Source organism: Anabrus simplex, chromosome 2, assembly GCF_040414725.1.
Source record: "Anabrus simplex isolate iqAnaSimp1 chromosome 2, ASM4041472v1, whole genome shotgun sequence".
Taxonomy (NCBI): domain Eukaryota; kingdom Metazoa; phylum Arthropoda; class Insecta; order Orthoptera; family Tettigoniidae; genus Anabrus; species Anabrus simplex.
The window spans coordinates 971,309,719-971,330,037 of record NC_090266.1 but is presented as its reverse complement, the minus strand read 5'-3'; the positions used below and the strand labels follow the sequence as shown (position 1 = coordinate 971,330,037).

The following is a 20,319-nucleotide window of genomic DNA, read 5'->3' as shown; positions in this document are numbered from 1 at the left end:
CACAACTGTATCGTCACAACCACAACTCACAAATTTAGTAATTTCAATGCACATATACATAAATAAATTATTTACGTAGAATTTGGCGCGGACCGTACGAGGCAACACGAGACAGCTGTTGGACTGTCGCCTAGGCGTGAACTACTCAACTGGCGTGAGACCGGATAAAAATGAACAGGACAGCAATGATTGCATGTAATATGAATGGAATTAGTTTTAAATTGCGATAGTAGATGGCAGAAGTGATTAAGAATAGTCAGACGCCTATAGGAAGCTAACCCTACGTAAGAACACATTTAGAAGTACAAGAACGCCTAAAGGCGTCAAACCCAGTTAAGGGGTTAACTTTCTGGACTCCAAACAATCAAAGCAAATGTTTTTTTCTTATGAAGTTTATGCAAAACTCAGGTGGATCAAACACCTTATCATGTACACAGTACAAGCTGTACAGCATTACTTACATTGTTTACAAGCTTAACATCACACAAACAATAAATAGATAAACTTCAATATTATATAAAGGACAAGTTCTTTCTTTCTTTCTTTCTTTCTTTCTTTCTTTCTTTCTTTCTTTCTTTCTTTTTTTCATTCTTTCTTCCTTCCTTCCTTCCTGGCAATATGCAATGCAATGCAATGCAGAACCAGCACTATTCTTTATCGTTTGAAGATATATGATTCATTTATGTAAGAGGTAATTACGCAAAGCCAAAATTTCTCTCTAACCTAGAAACTGAAGGACAAAATATGTTTCACAGCCTATACTTTACTACCTGTAAAGTTTAATCAAATCAATACAATTTTGTAAAACAAACTGCATTAAATGAAAACCTGTACTCAATGAAAATAAAATGTGGCACCATGGCATTCTGTTATGAACAGGTTTCACAACATAAAAGTGTACAACAATATTCCACATATCCAACATTAGATCTAGATGTCCAGTGACCAAAGACACATTAAATCATCTTCACTTCTTACAGTACTATGATCCACAACAACAACAACAACAACAACAAAAAAAAATCTTAGAACTGATACTACAGATAGGCTACTATAACTTATAAAAACTATAATCTTCAAAATTAATGGCAATGAAGTCAATCATTAAGAGACTCAGCCAAATAACACATCCTCTTATGACTAGATGATGAGTTAGAAACCAACTCTGCCATACTGCTTCATAAACTGACATTTTTAATTTGGAAAGACAACAAGTAACAATAAATAAGAAAAGTATGCTATATTTAACTTCACATTTAACTGCATATGAAAATCTTATGAACTTTTTTCTTGAAAGAAAAACAAGAAAATGGTTCTATCACAAGCAAGGAGAATAACTGTTCATGGCACACACAAAAATCAGAGGCAAAGGTATACAATTCCCCTCAGCCGAGACTAGTAGAGTGTGCTGCGCTCAATGATATTCTCTTCTTCCTGCTCACCTCATTTCCTCACATGATTACCATCCAACTGCTGCCAAAACACTCCAAGGTATGCATATTAATTATTGGTCTGTTCAAATCCTGTGTAGTGACAAAACCCCCTGGTCTAACATGTCAGGAGTACACAGCTACAAGTGATGAATCTCAGTTGATGAAGAGCAAAGCAAAGAGTTTCTTGAAGGGAGTGGGAACACTGTTTTGTGTCAAACCACTGGTCTAAAGCAAGGGAGATTTTATTGTTCAGTAGTTGGTAATGAAATCTACCTGTGTTGATTTCTGGGAGTGATGCCACATTTGAATAAATTCCATCAAAAGGCAGGGAGTGACTCTTCAGTCAAGACATATGGAAAATATTGAATGATTTCTGATATTTTGCAATAAAAATAAAACTATTTTGGGGGCAGGTTGGTTGGTGCATCCCTAGCATTGGCATTGAACACACATCACTCTCTCACTCTCATACATGTTATACAATGTAAGATTTCTGAGATTCACATTCCTAAACTGTGTACTTCATGCTGAAGAGAAAATGAATACCTTTACCAAATAATACAAGTGAAAGTCTTTATCATTTTTCAGGAAAAGTCAAAATTGATTTCCCAACCTAGAGTACACATTTCAGATACAATCTGCACCAAAGAGTACTGTACTTAACAGCTACTACTGTATATTAGTCATTTGCTTGAATGTATATATTTTTTCTTTTTCATTTAACATAACACTGTAAAATTCTTTGCATGACACTGGTGGGTTTATTTTTGTTTGCAGTTAAGAATTAAGAGCATATATATGAAGCCTATTTTTGACAATGGACCATAGCATCTTTCCCTGACTACATGTTCTTTCAACAAACACATTTGATGCAGGAACTGAGAACCAAAATTGTAGCAGCTTACAGAAATTCCTGTTACATTCTTCTTCTAGTAAGGAGTTCATAACTATCATCCCTTGGTTAAACAATTTCCCCCTGAACTTTTACTTTTCAAAGTCACAGCCACATTGATTGAATCCTTCAGCAATGAAAAACCTTCGTATAATTCATCAACATCAATTTTACTTTGCAGTGTAAGTTCTTGAATTAACTAGTGAATGGTGCAAAATTTTATTTCATTATTTAGAGACATTACACTTATCTGACAGAGTTTTGTTATCTGTTGAAAAATCGAACTAGGAAGTCTGATACTTCAACACTGTGTCATATCCTTTCTTTCTCTATTACCAGAGACTTTACCTTGGGCAAATCGTTAAGAACAGCAGCAGTTTTTGCACAAAAAGTGTGTGTGAAATTCGCTGATGATGATGATGCTTGTTGTTTAAAGGGCCGTAACATTTAAGGTCATCGGCCCCTATGTGAGATTCATGGTTTGAATTGTTTCTTCAGCATTTCCATGATATGGTATTAAAAACTTCTAAGGCCAGTAAACCATTTCTTTCAAGTGATCCAAGAGTATTATGGAGTAGGTTCAGAATATTGTGGAAAAAAAATGCAAATAACACTATTTTACAGATACATTTTCATTACCATCCCCAATATCCTTGAAAAATCTCTGTATTCTTACTGAACAATCTTCCTCAAGTGAGGTAAAATAGGACTGAACAGCAGGAAAACATTGTAAAAGTCCACTGACAGCTGCATAAATACTAAGCCATCTTGTAGGGATATGTCGTAAAATTTCTGGTAATTAATCTCACAAAATCCAGAAAAGTCCTTTAGTTCTTTTACTGATTTTGAATAACATAAGAAATAATTGTATATTTTAGTTACAAAAAAACTCTCTAAATCAAAAGCACTGAACCTATTAATAACATGTTCAGCTGTATTATGCGCTTCAAGCTGAGCAAGAAGATGGTATTAAACGACCTGTTTCCTGACTGAAGAGTGTACGTACAAAATGTCTTACACCAAAATTCACATTTATATTGTCTGCACAATAAGTTGAGATGTTGTTAAAACTTAAATTGCAAGCAGATAAATTGCATCTGAAGTTTGATGACCATCATAACAAAAAACTCTCATAAAAATTAACAATACCTTCTTGGTATTGAATGTCAAAATACCTTAAAATAATTGGGAACATCTTGGTATATACACAATTAGAATCATCTGTAGTGATGGAGTAAATTAATCCTCTTTCAGCAACTGATTTTCTGTTTTTTTTTGAATGAGTATGGTGCAAGCATAGCTGTTACAATTGCAGCTGCCTTAGTGCTGCCTAAAGATTGCTTTTGGCGATATCGGAGTCTGAAAACAATACGGGCATTAATTTGTTATCTCATTCAAAATGTCTGTATGGCACATTATGTTCAACATTGTGGTACATTCTAGCGAGTTTCAAAGTTGTATTTCTCTCTTGCTGAATATTCTTATGTTCAACACTTTGGTACATTCTAGGGAGTTTCAAAGCTGTAATTCTATCTTGCTGAATAGTCTTTTCTGTACTGGAACCAAAAAGGGATATAATATGTTTATTTTTTGGCACCTAATTTCACATCATTTTGATGATCTCATCCTTTCCCATGTTTTGTTACATTCAAATACCACCGTGACCAATACTAAATGTCTTACTGCATAATTTACAGAAAGTGTTGTAAACAATGCGTGGATCTCTGTGTACAAATGACTCGTTCATTTCTCATTTATGACTGCAAGTACAAAAACACTTCTTTGCTTTTGTTTTCGTCCTGTCATCTAAAAGTTTACTTCTTTTACTATGTGTGCTGGATACAACTTCTTGGAGATCAGAATGATCAATTTGAACTCAAATCAATTTCTCTGATTTATTTATTTTTAAAAATTTCTGCTACTGTAATAGCACACGCACAACACAGCTTTCGACAACTACTGCTGTCACACAACAATCAGCAAGTCAGATGATGGCAGCTGAGGTATGAGGGTAATCAATAACATTCATTGAGTGAACATTCCAAGAACACATTAGCTAGTTCAACGACAATGGGACTTAAATTCGGGTAACACAATATCAGAAATATAAATTTTGAAATAATATATCTACAAATGAAGGAGCGTATGAAAATTGCTGAATGGTTGCAAAATACCCCCGAAATGCAGGACAGTTGGTCACTAAGACAACACGCCAGCTCACGCACTGCTTTTGATCCGTGAATTTTTTACGAACACAACAAATGTGCTTCCCTGTCCACCCTACTCACCCATCACCCCCTGGCAGACTGCCTTCTATTTCCTCAAACTGAAATTCACCCTGAAACAATGACAATTTCAGTAAACCGAAGAGATCAAACTGAAATTTTACGTGGAATGGCAAGTGATAACCCAGATTGCCTATCAGGATAGGTTCCAACAGTGAAGATGGCATTAGGAGAATTGTATTAACAGAAGAGGGGAATACCTTGATCTAGGCTGCAGGAAAGCCCCCTAAATAATTATTTTCAAAATTCGTCTAAATTTTTTTTACAGGTCTCGTACTATGAATTTATATTTAACAATACTATTAAAAACATTTACAAGAACATATATTCTAACAGAAAAGTTGTTCATAAAATAAAGCATAGCTCGAGTTTGAGCCCAGCAATCCCACATGTACATCAAGCCCTCCATCAGATTCTAAGGCACTATCTTGGTAATGGCTGTGTCTGCACAGACAACAGTTGCTCCCACAACATCACTCCTCATTCCTATGCCATGCATCAGCCTTCTGGGCAACCCCTACACTGGACAACATATAACTATTCCACCTATGTAATGCAACTATAACATTCCTGTTATAAGCTAAAAGCTGCAATATTTTGCAAGTGTCGTATTAAGAATACTGACAGAAAGAGCCTTCCTTTGTAACACAAAAGTCAAATTTAATGTAAAATTTTCAATTCTTAATGAATTAATAAACAAACTTACAATATTATAAATTTATTAATAATTAGTTTCAGTCAAAATTAATATAATTTTTGCTCTCTTCAATGCCATTTTTAGTGGGTAAGTGTGGAGTGACCTCTCTTAACTGTTTTGAATATTTGCTGAGATCTTGCTGGTAGGATTGTTATACATTGTAAATAAAAACTTACGTGCTTACAACAGAAACAAATGTTCAGAAAATTAAAGAAGATAACTTTCAAGTAAAGTTTAATTTTTCTTTTTCTTACTTTAGTAAAAAATACCTCACCGTTAAAATAATAACCAATTATGAACACACACTGTTATATTTACCTGTTTCCAAAATAATTTAGCATATAACACATTTTGATCCATTTACTTGGTGTAAACTTTCTTATAATGTTCAACTGTGCAGGAACAAATCATCTTCTACATCAAGTTTACTGAATACATTCAGATCAAGTATATTGAGGGTTTCTACCACCGTCCACTCATTAACATCATTTGTGTTGGGGAATGGATCTGGTGTCTGCACGTCCAAAGGCTCGATGTAGTTTGGTAACACCAATCTGTAAATTGCAAGAAATATTATAATTAGAGTGCAAGTGTACAGGCAGAAATTATTCTTCATTTCCTCTATACATGTCTGAACAGAATGGATAACAAATACAATATGAACATCTAACACAAACACATTTCAGACTATTTCTATGCAACTATTAGATTAAACAATACATTCAAGGGCCAGAGAATAATAATATAACTCATTCTTGACAAGACTGTCTTAAAAAACTAAAATTAAGGAAGTGACAGGCTGGTCCTGGCAAACCATGTTTAAAAAGTATGTACATTATCTGATCAGAAGTATCCAGACAACTACCTGAAGCTGTAATCTAAATGTTCCTTGGATACACTACCCAGTAACAGACATTAATAAGAGGTGGGGGTGGCCTTTCTTACAGCTCAAACTCTGCAGGGGAGACTGTCAACCAGGTGTAATAATGCTTCTTGCCGACCATTTTTCCTGCAATTGATGTGAGCTGTTGGGGTGTGAAGCAAAGTCGCTATTCTAGATCATCCCAGAAGTGTTCAATAGGATTGATATTGGGGCTCTGGGCTGGCCAGGCTATTTTTGAAACCTTACTGTTCATAAATCACTCGTGAACAGACCCGGCTTTATGGCAGGGAGCATTATGGTACTATTACGAATAAAACACTGTCGGTTTTATCACTGTAATGGGTTTCAGGATGACCCAATAAATCCACACACACACATATAAACTCGCACAATTCTATTCAACCATAAATGACCATACTTACTAATTGCTGGCCATTTACAAGTCTCAGTTCTTTTCACACAGCGGGCTGTCCAGCTCATTGGTATTACCTGGGGACAGTAATCCTGATCGACAGGCCTTTCATTTGCACTCACAAGACCAGTCACCCCACACCGCAGGTGTGTGCATACAATTGTGTTTGAACACAGGGCTACTCGCCACACAACACATGACGACTGTTCTTTGGTTCAACTCCAGAGAAAGTCCAATAATTCACACAATTGAACACAGCAACAGCTCAACAGTATTAAAAAGCAGGATAATACACCTCACAACAATGACCATTAACACTGTTCCAATTACACTCACAATAGCAGCTCCAGTCACTGACTCTATGACGGTCCTCAGTCCACAGATGTACACACACACAATACTCTAAGGCAGTACGCAGAGTATTCCATTCTGTACCCATTGATACGCTAACTCTGGGGGACGCTGCCAGCAGCCAACACCATCCCAGTCCACCATCTCACTCGATAATCCGATGCAACAACTACTCCTCATTCAGACTCCAGTGGGACACTAGCGACAACCAACACCATTGTTGCCCTCAGTCCAGCCACCGAACCCCAACACACCAAGTCCAACTCCGACTCTAATACTGACTGACTGTTCATGGCTATCCTCTGTTTCATAGCTTGGTTGATGTGCACCGGAATATTTGTGATGTGTCTAGAGATGGAACATTCTTGTTACACCTTGCAGAAACGTATGGGGAAACAGGACAAAGAGAATAATAGACGAGAAGGCTGGTCACGCCCTCCAGGCCAGCTGGGAGGTCCTTGTTCATCTGATTCACTAGCCACTTTCAGGAAGTATCAAAAGGGGCAATGGAACGTAACATTGCCCCCCTTCGAGAGCTGATCGTACCGATCAGTTGTCTTCTCAGCTGTTCCTCAATATAGTACGAATCGGTCCAGATGTACCTCCTTCATCTTACATCTTGGCCTCTGTCGTACTCAATGGCTGACGTCATTTATTCCCCTCAGAACATGGTAAGGGCCTTTCCACGTCCTCTGAAGATTGAAAGATAATCCTCTCTTCTTTATGGCGTTATATAGCCACCATAGGTCGTTCTCATGATTTCCGGTGGTGTCCGCTCGTTGATCATACCGTGCCTTCAATTGGTCGCTCTCTGTGCTCAAACTCTTCTGGACAGCGGGGTGTACATTCATCTACGGTCTCCTTGTCAGATCCAGGCAGTACATGCTGGTCAGGGTAGGATGGTCCTCAGGTCAGCCAAACATTAAATCGCCCAGGAGGCACAGCTCTCCTTCAATCGGCGTCCTCGCTGGTGTAGAATATGTGGCCTCATGCATGGCAGACTGGCAAGTCAGGGGAACCAGGGGAAGATGATGATCCCCATCCCTCTGCATTTCCAACCAGGTGTCGCGGCTCCAGCTTTCTTCGAAATCCACGGTGGTCCTTCGGCAGGTAACTTAGTGCTCAGCCTCCGTCCTGGAATAGAACATGCAGTCTCCTGGACAAGATCTTAAGGACAGAGTGTCTACTTGTGGAACATAATTTATCCCATGGAGAACCTTGTCGATCTTCCTCTGCCCGTCACCTATCTTATTCTGGCTGTCTTCCACCCCCTTCTATCTTCTTCTGACCATCTTCAGTCTTCTTCCGGCTGTCTTCCATCTTCTCCGGGTGGTCTCCTGATCTTTTCTGGCCGACCTCCAACTTCTGGCTTTCCTTCAGCTTTTCCTGACTATCTTCTGCCTTCTTCTGGATGTCTTCCATCACCTTCATAAACATCTTCTGGTTTTAATCTATTTTCATCTGGCCATCTCCCATCTCCATCTTCTGGTCTTCTTTCATCTCCTTTTGATTTTCTTCCATCTTCATAATAATCATCATCATAATATTGAAAAGCGCATTTGACTGAGTCCCCATTTTCGTGTGGCCTTTGGTCTGAACTGGCATGCAGAAATTAACACAAGAAGAAAACCAGATGATTTACGTGTGTTTACTCACCACACACAGACGTTTTAAAATGCTCCCAGTGGAGGCTGAAACCTACAGTATCTGGTCCACGGACTCACACCGATTACAATGACATGTCACACATAGAGTCTACTTAAACTTCTGATGCCACCGTGTGTTTTATCATTATAACTCTATCTGTAAAAGATAATGTTTTTTATCCAGTGTTATTTTCACAAGAAGACGAGGGTTAAAAGGCCTACCCGACCGTGTTTTGTTGTGTCTTGCCATTTCTGCTTCATAATCACTTCCCTAATAGAAAACCAGGCAACTTGAGAAGAGCAGAAATGGCCCTGACTGATTTCTTACAGATGTGGCAACTAATAACCATTTCATGTTTCCTTGCTCCACCCATTCTGCAGGTATCTTGTAGCATTCAACAACATCAAGCCTTTTAGCTCCTCTTATAGTAGCTGTGGCAGTCATAGTAACATCTAGGTTCTACATAGTTTACATGTACAAAGGTGTGTCCAGATGATTCTGATAAATGGAATGATTAAAAAAAAAATTATTATTTGTGTCAATTTATTTTTTACCATGAATAAAACACCTTCAATTGCCATTGCTAATCCAAGAATTAATCTTAAAATACTTCCAACGGAATCCAACACAATACGAAAGAAAGCGAGACGATCAGGTATGTTCGCATCGCTTTGTATGGAATGACTACAGACATGATTGCTGTGTGAACATTATTAGAGCACCCATGACTATGCTTGACAGGAAACATATGGCTGTGCAAATAAACCACACTTTTGAGGTAACAATAACTTGCAATGTGATAAACTCTTCAACTCAAACTAAATTCCCTCGTTTTTATATATTGTGGGATATGGAGGAATTCATGATATAACATAACAGTATGAATCAACTAAGAATACAAAATACAGCCAGGAAAACCTCTAGAGATTACAGAAACAAGAAATGTGTTACATTACCAACTATAATAAATAAAGTATCTCAAAATATGTACAAGCTGTAAACAATAATAATAATAATAATAATAATAATAATAATAATAATATAGGTCTTGCATCTCACTAACTACAGTGCATTAGAAATGAGTCTCCGCAGCCAACAGTGCAGCTGCGGCCTATCCGAGTGCACACTTCGGATGGCAGCAATGTCTGATCAGGGTCAGATGCAAGTGGACAGCTTGAGTCATTGCACAACACAGTGAATCAAGTGATTAAACATACAATGGTTCTGTAATAATGTTATTACATAAGGATAGACTGTTAACAAAGCCAATAACAAAGTAACTTGAAAAGGAGTGAATTGCAAACCTAATGACTATTGTACATTTATTTACCAGGTTCACAGCAGATGTTGAAAATGCTTACCACCGAGTTCCAAGTACAGGGCCACCAACACGTTTGCACCTTTTACCAAAAACTTTCACCAATGTTCACTATGCACGGAGTTCCCAAATTTTGTTATGGCTACTTTTAATTCCTCAATTGTTCTGGGAGTAGACTGGTAAACTGAGGACTTGGCAGCATCCCAGAAAAGAAGGTCAGGAGGTGACAAATCAGGGATATGTGGTGGCCAGAGCCCTTGTAAAATTATTTGTCCCCTGAGTATATCACTTAAAAATTGTTTGAAGCTGTGGCTCCGTCTTGTTGAAATGGGCCCATCATTTCTGTTTCATTCAGTTCCGCACTGAAAGGGTGCAAAATTTAATTACAGTAAACTTCCGAATCTACTGTGCTATTAAAAAAATATCGGTCCAATTATTCGTGAACCTGAGATTGAAATCCACAGGCCAATCTTTTGAAAATTAAGTTATGTTTCACAAATTGATATGGATTTTCATATGTCCAGATTCAAGTATTTTGACTGTTTATGTAACAAGTTAAATGAAACCAAGCTCCATTGGTAAAATAAGTTCTTTCTAACACTTCCTAGACGATTAACAAACCACTGAAACTACTTGCAATAAAAATATCCTCTCCTCTGCATCCGCCAACTTCAACTCCTGAATGACAGAAAATTTATATGGATAAAGATCTAGCTTCTTTCTTGCTGCTCTGTGCACTGTGAAGACAGATACACCAGCCATCAACTGTGCCAATGTCTGCATGGATTTAGACAGTTAAGGAGCCTGTCGGAAATATCCAAAAGTTTCTCTTCCGTTAAAATTGGTGGTCTACTGCTCTTTGGAGCAACAAATAAAGCACAACAGTGATGAATTTTACTTATTAAATCTCGCACAATACCACGATGCAGTAGAACTGAGTTGGGAAACCATTCACGAAATCTTCTTTTTACCGTGTCTGTGTATTTGTCACCTTTTCGGAAAACGCATTCCACTAAAAACATTCGCTCCTCGCTACTAACCACCTCCCCCCTGACCTTACATTGCATCCTGCTCGGCTAGCCCAGAGCTTTGCCAACATTGCAGAGACCCATTTCTAACGCACTGTACTTTCATGGTTTTCAAAGACACATGATGTCAGAATTTCGCTCCACAGGAGTTCTTTTATCTGTCATTTGGCTACTTGGCTGATTAGTCAGCGTAGTGGTCTTCGGTTCAGAGGGCCCGTCCGGTTACAGATTTTAGGCCGGCCCAAAACAAAGCCTTGATCTAAACGCAAATGAGCATCTCTGGGATGATTTACAGGGGCGGTTGACAGCCAGATGAGACCATCCCAAAATGGCTACAGAACTGTTTGCAATATTGCATGAGGAATGGAAGAAAATACCTGCAAACATCTACCGAAACTTAGCGAAAAGTTTTCCCAAAAGAGTAGAGACTGTGATAGCTGTGAAAGGCGGATTGTAATAACGACACCATAGCACCTCCAGCTAAGCCAGTCTGGTTGTTAATGGCAATGGAGAGAGGGGGGGTGTTGGTGATATAGTGGAATCGGAACAAAACAAGACAAGCAAATGAGACCCAACGTAGCTGTGCAAAATCATTAATGAACTTTATGAATGGGGTGAGAAATCTAAGTTATTGAGTAAATACTCTCAAATGCCACCAATCTCAGCTGGGATCGAGTCTTATACAGAAATTTAAACAACTTGTTCCACCTCTGTAAGAATTGTCAAGAATCTTAATGTACAGTGGATGTTAACAGAGTACAGTAGTCCCATACACTAGTTGTACATTAAAAAAAAAATCATTGTTTCCCATTTTCACTTCCAGGCAAATGCTGCGTCAGTTTCTATTCATAGACCACAGCCGACTGGTGTCAAGAAGGGCATCCAGCCATTAAAAAAACATGCCAGATAACTTCATCTCACCTCATCCCTGACCCCGTACCAAGAAATGGGAATAAGGGCCAGACATACAAATGTAAAAATAAAACATTCACATATCCTATTTCTTGAAAGTAAATTAAGTCAAAGAAGGCGAATTCATATAATCAAGAAGAAAGCTTTATGTCACCTTGCAGTGAATACTGTATGGAAGTCTGCGCAGTCACTTTATGCAAGGAAAGACTACCAATAATAGAGGTTGCCTGATGTTTAGGAAAAAATCAAAATGATGTGGTTTGGACATAGAATTCTTACAAGAATATGGGTAGTGTCTGGACTCATCTCACATAGTTTGTCAGCAAACTACTATCTGCGACTTTCAGTCTGGAGAAAATATGGGGCAATGTTACTATGCTAAAAATGATTTCTTGGCGACTATAAGAAGCTGTGTAAATACTCATACAGCAAGACATATTTTGCATGATAAAATCTTCTCTTTCGACAGCCATAACATCTAATCATCATGGGGTCAAGGACCAGCACACCACCATGCAGGATGGACTGTTCAGTAGTGGTTTACTTTTGAGAAGTTTTTCAGTTCTTTGAAACTAAAGCAGGATTAATATAATTAGAAAATATCTGAGAATAAAATATAACAGATTATACCTAAAAAGGATATAAATTATTACTATTTTAATAATTGATGATTATTTATTTTTATTTTATTTTAACAATTTCCCCCATGCGGAGGCTGCCACAGGGACAAAGTATGTCGACTACACAGTATTTTGCCTTCTAAGTTACTGTTGAGTTTGCTATTGTGCCAGATATAAATAACCACCACAAGACTCAGGAATAAATTTGCAATGAATTTGGGATATGGCATGATGTATGGTTCTTCAAATGTTATACAGATGATTGCGGAGTATGGTCACCGAACCTCGTATTGCGGCGATAGCGATGTCGTGAAGTCGTGTCCGGTTGAGACTGAGAGAATCCCATAGCTGTACAAGAAATTTAGGGATTGTGCCTCGAGCTCCGATCATGAGTCCATGGACGGAAATATTATCTAGATGATATTTATCTTTATAGTAGCTTACGGTTGGCTGGTAAATTGACTTATTTTCGGCGTCCACCTATTCGGCCAGGCCAACGTGCGACTCGAAGCGTATTGTGGGATCTTAGTCCTTGCTTGCTAGCTGGTTGAAAGGCTATCATGTCAATACGCCTGTTACTCCCATCGGTAGCTAGGCCAGAGACCTCTTCGTGCACCGTGAAACCGTGATCCCTCAGCGAGGTCGCAATCATGTGTCGTATTGTATGATGGCGGGAATTTCTCAATACCTCCCCGTGAGGACAGGCTCCCAGGACATGGGCAAGAGTTTCGTGCTCTCTGTGGTAACGCCGACAGAGGGTGTTGTCCTGGGACCTTCCCGGCACGGAGCGAACGGCGCACACAATCGCTGTCATCTTGATGGCCTCTCTCCAAAAGAAAATGGCTTCCATGTTAACAAACAAACAAAATTTGTTTAACATGATTTTAAAATGTTAATCTAAAGATCACAATGGTAGAAATGCCTGGAAAAGAGAACATTTAATTGATAACTTAATGACATGTTTTGTTCCTGAACGAATCATCACCAGATTCTACCCCAAATCACTTTTATTTTGGGTATAAAAATTTCTTTTTTTGTAAATGTTACTGTTTAAGAATGGGTAATTATTATGAACAAGTGTAAAAACATTTATGTTAAAATTCTGTGTACGCCTTCGTAATAGGCCTAATTGTTGAAATCTTTGAACTTATCTTAGTACTCCTAATCATGCTTCGTCTCTCCTTCACTTGTCCAGCTAGGACTGCAATGCGTCGTCCCAGGTGTCTTCATCAGCTTTCAAGAAAATGTACCTGTAGTCTATTATTATAATCATATTTTTTAACTGTTTTGGAAATGATTTAGGAGATGTTTAATGAACATTAGTGAACTAAAAAATGATATAATAGAGTTTGAATTGTTATGCTTTACCGATAAGTGACTTAACTTATTACAGTGAATTGTGGGGAAACTTTTAGGGGTGTGTGATCATTTAGGTTATTCTAGTTGCCTTTTTTTCGCAGTGTATTTTTATTGCCTCCTTTACATTTCATAATTTTCTGTTATTTTTTTATGTGTAGCATTTTAAGATCTGTGCTGATATCCGTGAAGTGGAGGGAATTGTCATACATGTTTTCCCAGAAAGCTGAGTGTCTGTTGTGTCTAATTGCATTTTTGTGTTCTTTGTACCTTGTGAGCGAATTACATTTTGTTTGGCCAACATACGTGGCATTACTATTTAGTTCTTGGTAACTGAGTTCATGTATTTCCAAACTGGGAAATACATACATACTGTACATACATGCATACGAAGGCCATCCAGAAAGTGGTACCCGTTTGCGCAATAAAGACACAGGAGTAAATATTAACAAATATACACATTTTTATTGGAAAGAGCATACTTTACACTACTTCTCCACATAATCTCCAAGCAAATTTAGGCATCTGTCATAACGTGGGACGAGTTTTTGTATTCCAGCATCACAGTCCTCCACCGCCAGCGTATTGAGATACGTAGTCACGGCTCGTTTAAGTTCTTCACCGCTGTCAAATGTTTTTCCCGCCAGAAAGTCTTTAAGCTTCGTAAAGAGATGAAAATTCGAAGGGGCCAAGTCCGGGTTATACGGGGGATGGTCGAAGGTTTCCCACTTGAATTGCTGCAAAAGTTGTTGTGTTATCGCAGCTGCATGAGGCCTGGCATTGTCATGAAGAAGAATGACGTCTGTAGACAATAGACCTCGCTGTCGATTTTGTATTGCCCGCCATAATTTCTTTAAAGTTTCACAATACGCATTAGCATTAATTGTGTCTCCATGGGCCATAAAATCAATGAGCAGTACACCTCGGCGATCCCAGAAAACGGATGCTATGAGTTTCCTGGTGGACAGAACTGTCTTGAATTTTTTTGGTTTGGTTGGTGAATGAGCATGAGGCCATTCCATTGACTGTCGTTTACTCTCAGGTGATGCACAACAAACCCATGTTTCGTCCCCAGTAATGATGCGAGTCAGGAAAGAGTCTCCTTCATTGGAATAACGTCCCAGAAACGTCAGTGCTGCAGCCATACGCTTGGTTTTGTGCTCCTCTGTAAGCATGCGAGGGACCCACCTTGCACAGATTTTTGAATAATGCAGGTGGTCTTCGACAATTTCATGAACAATTGTTCGAGACACATTAGGAAAATGTTCACAGAGTTCATCAATTGTGACGCTCCGATTGTTCCTCACGCATTCGTCTACTTCGCTCACCAGTTGGTCTGTAATGACAGATGGTCTCCCTGAACGCTCCTCGTCGTGTGTATTCCCCCTCCCCAGGTTGAAGTTGCGACACCAGCGCCGAACAGACGACTCGTCCATCACATTGTCTCCATACACCTCCGTTAATTGGCGATGAATATTACAAGGTCGGAAGTTTCGTGCATTAAGAAATTTAATCACGGCCCCCACTTCACAACTGGCGGGGTTCTCAATTTGTTTAAACATTTTAAACGATCACAGACACAACACGGGTAACGCTAGTGTCATGCAACCTCGCACAGAGCAGACAGACAAGCCACTGACGCAGTCTGACCATGCCCAGCGGCTACCCGAGTCGTCGGCGCTTCATGCGGCGCTAACGGGTACTACTTTCCGGATGGCCCTCGTACATATTCCTGATATGGAAAAATTGTTTCTTTCAAGCATTTGTTTGTAATGTGTTAAGTTTGTTCTGAATGCTATTTTAACACATACCATGCTGATGCCTTACTGCTGCTCCATCTCCTGTGAACTATTTTGTGTTATATTCAGGTCACAAATTAAAAGAGGTTAAAGTTAGAGCCAAAAATATGCTGCTGTTGGATTCAGGGAACTTTACACTTTATGCGTGCTTATTTTTATTTTACCGATTTAAAATTTTCATTCTTGAACTGAGCAAAAAAAAAAACAAAAAAAAAAGAACAATAGTCCAACATTACAGTCAGTGCACTGGAAGGAAGTGGCATTTCTTCCAACCTTGCCTGTACACAACTTTTCTTTGTCAATGCAGATGATACACCTTTTTTGAGCCTTCTTTTCCCCCTCAGAAAGTGTAACTCTGTCTGGGAAATGTTTTTGAATGATTCAAGCAGTCTTCGAACTGGAGGTGCATCACTTGCAGACAACTTCGAAATTGAGCAAATCTATTCCATAAACTGAGCAGTGCTAATCTTCACCTTGATAGTGTTTTTTGAACGATGCAAGCATTGTCATCGCAATGAGGTAGAAGGCCATTTTCTTCCAAAACTTGAAAGTTTTGTGTTTAAATGCACCATATGACAAATGTTGGTTGAAGAGATCACAGCCAGGGCTTGTGCTTATTGTATTCTATGATAAACTGGTTTTGATTTCTCTTTTCCCTGCCTTGTCTTTAAATTCTGCATACTGGCTATGTGTCTGCTGCTCAACATCCAAACATCCCTCTTGTCCTTCCATCGCAGGGCAAGGACATTCTTCTTGCCGCAAAACATTTGGCCACCCTTCTTCAGTTTTGCCTCCAGTAATGCCTTCGGCAGTCCTTTTCTGGATTTCATTACTCTCCCCACTACTCCTGTCTTCTTTTTGCCCAATCTTCTGCTACGGGAACAACGGTATAAAATCAGTCGAGATATACGGTGTGTCCTTTGTTGGCTAAACACCCAACAATTGCTTCACAACAGCAGCAGCAGCACTGATATCAAGCTCTACATGTGTCTAGTGGTACACTTCAAAGTTACGGATGAAATCCACCAAAATATACAACTTTATTCCATGTTTGTTGGGTTTCTGAGGCATGTGCACCTTGAAAAAAATGCTACCTCTGAATGGACACATTCCCTCATCAACAGTTACGGCTTCTGCCGGATAATATGTCTCTTAAAATGTACTGACAACTTTACTTAGGAGAGGTTGAAGTTTATAAAGAGCACCATAGCCCAATTCACCTGCCTTCTATTGCTTAGTATTTTCTGCCAGGTGAAACATTGATAGACTATTTAGAAACCTGTTCCAGGATAACACATTCGTGCAAAAATTGCAGCTCAGAACGGGAATAGTGCTCCAGTGGTTCTCAACTGACAGTTGCTGGCTAACATACATATGCAATGAAATTGCTACAAACTTTTTTGTTTCTGCCATTGTAAGTGTTTTCCACTGCCTAAATCTTGAATTTGGGCTTAGCTTTTTTTGAGACCGAAGTTTACACAGTCTCTGATGTGCATATAAATTGATGTGCTCCTTCATTGTATTTATAATGTAAGTATCAATGAAGTGCATGAAGAAATCAATTGCCTCACAGGAAACATCCAAGCCAATGTTTTGTTCCACACCATGAGCACCAGTATAAACCATGGTATCTGGAATCTGGTCCATCTCTGTCCAGACAGAATCATTTACGACACATTTTGTCTGTGCTCCCTTATGCGGAATGAGTAGGCACACAGGCAGATGTAGAAGGCCAGGTGACAAATTCTGTAATGTCAGATTCGGAGTCTGAAATGTCAAAAATATAATACATTGAAAGATTCTAATCATGGACTGTTTTTCACCGTGCTGTAAAACATTTCCTTCCTCACAAAACAACAGACCTACCAGAACTTTCATTAGCTGAAATAGCAAAATCACAATCGCTGCTATTTTTACTACTCAGCTAAAACTTCTAACTATTGTAAATGTCCTTGGTTGTTGTTGAGAGCCATTACTGGGCAAAGCATACGTCAAGTACAACTACACACCAAGAATGTTGCTTCACTCAGCTTGAGAGCTCAATCTTACCTCCTTACAGGTAGGTGGAGTCAAGGAAAATATGGGTGGAGCCATCTAGCCCAACCCTGCCTTCATAAAGCAATGTGGTGTCATCTAACTGTGCCTTATACTACTTACTGAAAAATACATTCACTACAGCAGTGCTAAAGCCGTTATAATACGTTCGTCATGTACATAAGGAATGTGAATCTGAGGGATGTAATATTAATGATGCTGCAATTTTAGCCCGAGGTCTTACGACGTTATATTGTGGTACCTGTCCAGTTAGTGTTTAAACTTTGCTTTTTGAATACATTACCTTTTTGGTATTTGTTTTTGTTAAAAAATAATTTTTTTTACAATTTTGCCTTACCTCGCACTGGCACAGGTGGGTCTTACGACAACAATGGGATAGGAAAGGGCTAGGAGTAGGAAGGAAGCGACCATGGTACTAATTAATGTACAGCCCGAGCATTTGCCAGGTGAGAAAATGGGAAACTGCAGAAAACCATCTTCAGGGCTGTCGACAGTGGGGTTCAAACCCACTACCTCCCAAATATAAGCTCACAGCTAAGCACCCCTAGCCACACGGCCAATTCACTCAGTCACGAAATTGGGAAAAGGCTTTTTCATTGTTTTCTTAATAAACGGTCTAATGTGTTGAGTGGATTGTTTTCTTTTGTGATTTGTTTTATTATAAAAAGTAATTTCTACACCATGTAAAAGAACACAAAAATGCAATTAGACACAACATACACTCTGCCTTCTGTGAACACATGTATGGCAATTCCCACCACTTCACGGACATCAGCACAGATCTTAAAATATTACACATCGAAATAATAGAAAATAGAAAATAGAAAAACGCCACCCAGAGTAACCTCTACGAGCATACACACCTAAAAGATTCCCCACTATTCACTCTACTAAATTACATCACATATCAGTAGGGCTCGGATTTCTATGATCTAAAAACTCTTGAAACATGCATGCATGTATGCCCTACAATTTACCAAAATATGACCTAAAAATTAAAACGACTAATGAAAAACTCATTTACTTTTAACAGTTAGTTGTAGATGAAATGGTTCATACTTCACTTACCCTTCATTTTCAGGACAGCTGCACTGGATGATGACAAAGTTTCAGATGTTCAAACTTGAAGGATCTCTGGCTGTCAGCAAGTATAGCCTTGTACTTGGAGAAACTTCATTCTACAGCACCTAACAAAAGTTTAAGACCACCAGTGAAAATCAGTTAATGAACTCCTGGAGCTACATCTATGGTACGAATTTGTCTATAAATATTTTTTGGCTTGTTCATGTTGATAAACAACTTATGAAAAAGAACTGTGAAATATCAAATGAAGTGTAAGAGTTATAATTTGTCTAACATTTTCAGAACCTATAAAAATATCCCACTTTTGGTTGTAGAGACCATACTGTTTGCTAAACTACAGCAGGTATTACGGCTACTTAATTTTTTCAAAATATCTATTTTAAAGCGTATTTCCATATATATTTTGCATTTTTTCATGACACTCACTTTCCTGTTTGGACGGTGACTGTAACCTCAAATGTAAGACACCAGTCAGTGATAATTCTCAATTTGCAACAAGCATCGAGCCCTGCAATCTGTTGAGTGAAGCCTGTATTATGTGAGGAGTGTAAGTTCAGTGACGGTAGCTCATTCCAAAGATTTTTCAAGCATTTCTAAATACGGTGTCACATTTATTATTTAAATGCGAAATTTCAAAAAGAACATCCTCAGAAAAAACGACCCTGTGATGCTGTCATCTTTTGACTTTTATGTCAATTATACACTCTATTGTATAGTTATTTAGAAAAAAAAGTAGTTTAGTGAACATGATGGTCTCTACACCCAAAAGTGGGATATTTCTACAGGTCCTCAAAATGTTTGAAAAATTATACCACTTATATGCTTCATTCGATATTTCAATGGTTGCTTTTCATAATGTGTATATCAACACAAATAAGCCACAAAATATTTTGCAGACAAATTCATACCATAAATGTAGGACCAGGAGTTCATTAACTGACTTTTGCTGGTGGTCTTAAAATGTTGTTAGGTGCTGTACAATGCACGACACAATGGGGGCATACTTGAAAAAAGTCAAATCATTAGCAGAAATTTGTCAAATTCTTTTCTTTTTTTTGTTCTTACAAAGAATGTCGGCAACTTTACACAATGTCGTAAATCCAGGATTTCGTCCAAGCACAAGTCATAATTTTCCCCTAAATTTGTCACCTACTTCACCCTGTGCTCTCAATAACTCGCTTTCAGTTTGCTTCACAATGCTTACTGCATCACAAATTGTATGACCACAGTTTCAAGATGAGTGATGGATTTTGATATCACAGAGAAATTTGATTTTATATAGGCTAAACTTTTTTTGACATGGTGAATGAATACAACTCTTGTTCACTTTTGATTGGAGATGAATAACTTCACTCAAAGTTAACAAAGATCTCAACCTCACTGTAGTTTGTGCAATAGTAGTTTTCCATAACAGGCAAACTCCTCCAGTGTGTTAGAATGCGCTGTGGGGAAAAGGGTAGTGATAGCACCTCTTCTTTAAACTTCTGCACTCGAAGTGGAGCCTAATCTTACAGTTAGCAATGAATATGTTTGCCTGAGAATAGTTCC

At 38.5% G+C, this 20,319-nt stretch overlaps 1 protein-coding gene across 3 annotated transcripts in view; it reads right to left on the bottom strand.

The window, feature by feature from the left end:
• Positions 1-360: 360 nt before the first annotated feature.
• Positions 361-20,319, bottom strand: part of LOC136864581 (RNA pseudouridylate synthase domain-containing protein 1) — an 81,386-nt gene continuing 61,427 nt past the window's right edge. The window contains exons 3-4 of one of the 3 annotated variants that reach the window (XR_011017846.1): positions 5,626-5,861; positions 361-730 (exon numbers count right to left, since the gene is read on the bottom strand). Coding sequence is in view for 1 of the 3 variants with exons in the window: in XM_068226349.1 (XP_068082450.1) it covers positions 5,696-5,861 (166 nt within the window). In the remaining 2 variants the exon portion in view is untranslated. Of the gene's footprint in view, positions 5,862-18,756; positions 18,876-20,319 lie in introns of all 3 variants that reach the window. The other 2 variants (XR_011017847.1, XM_068226349.1) reach the window with 2 other exon arrangements.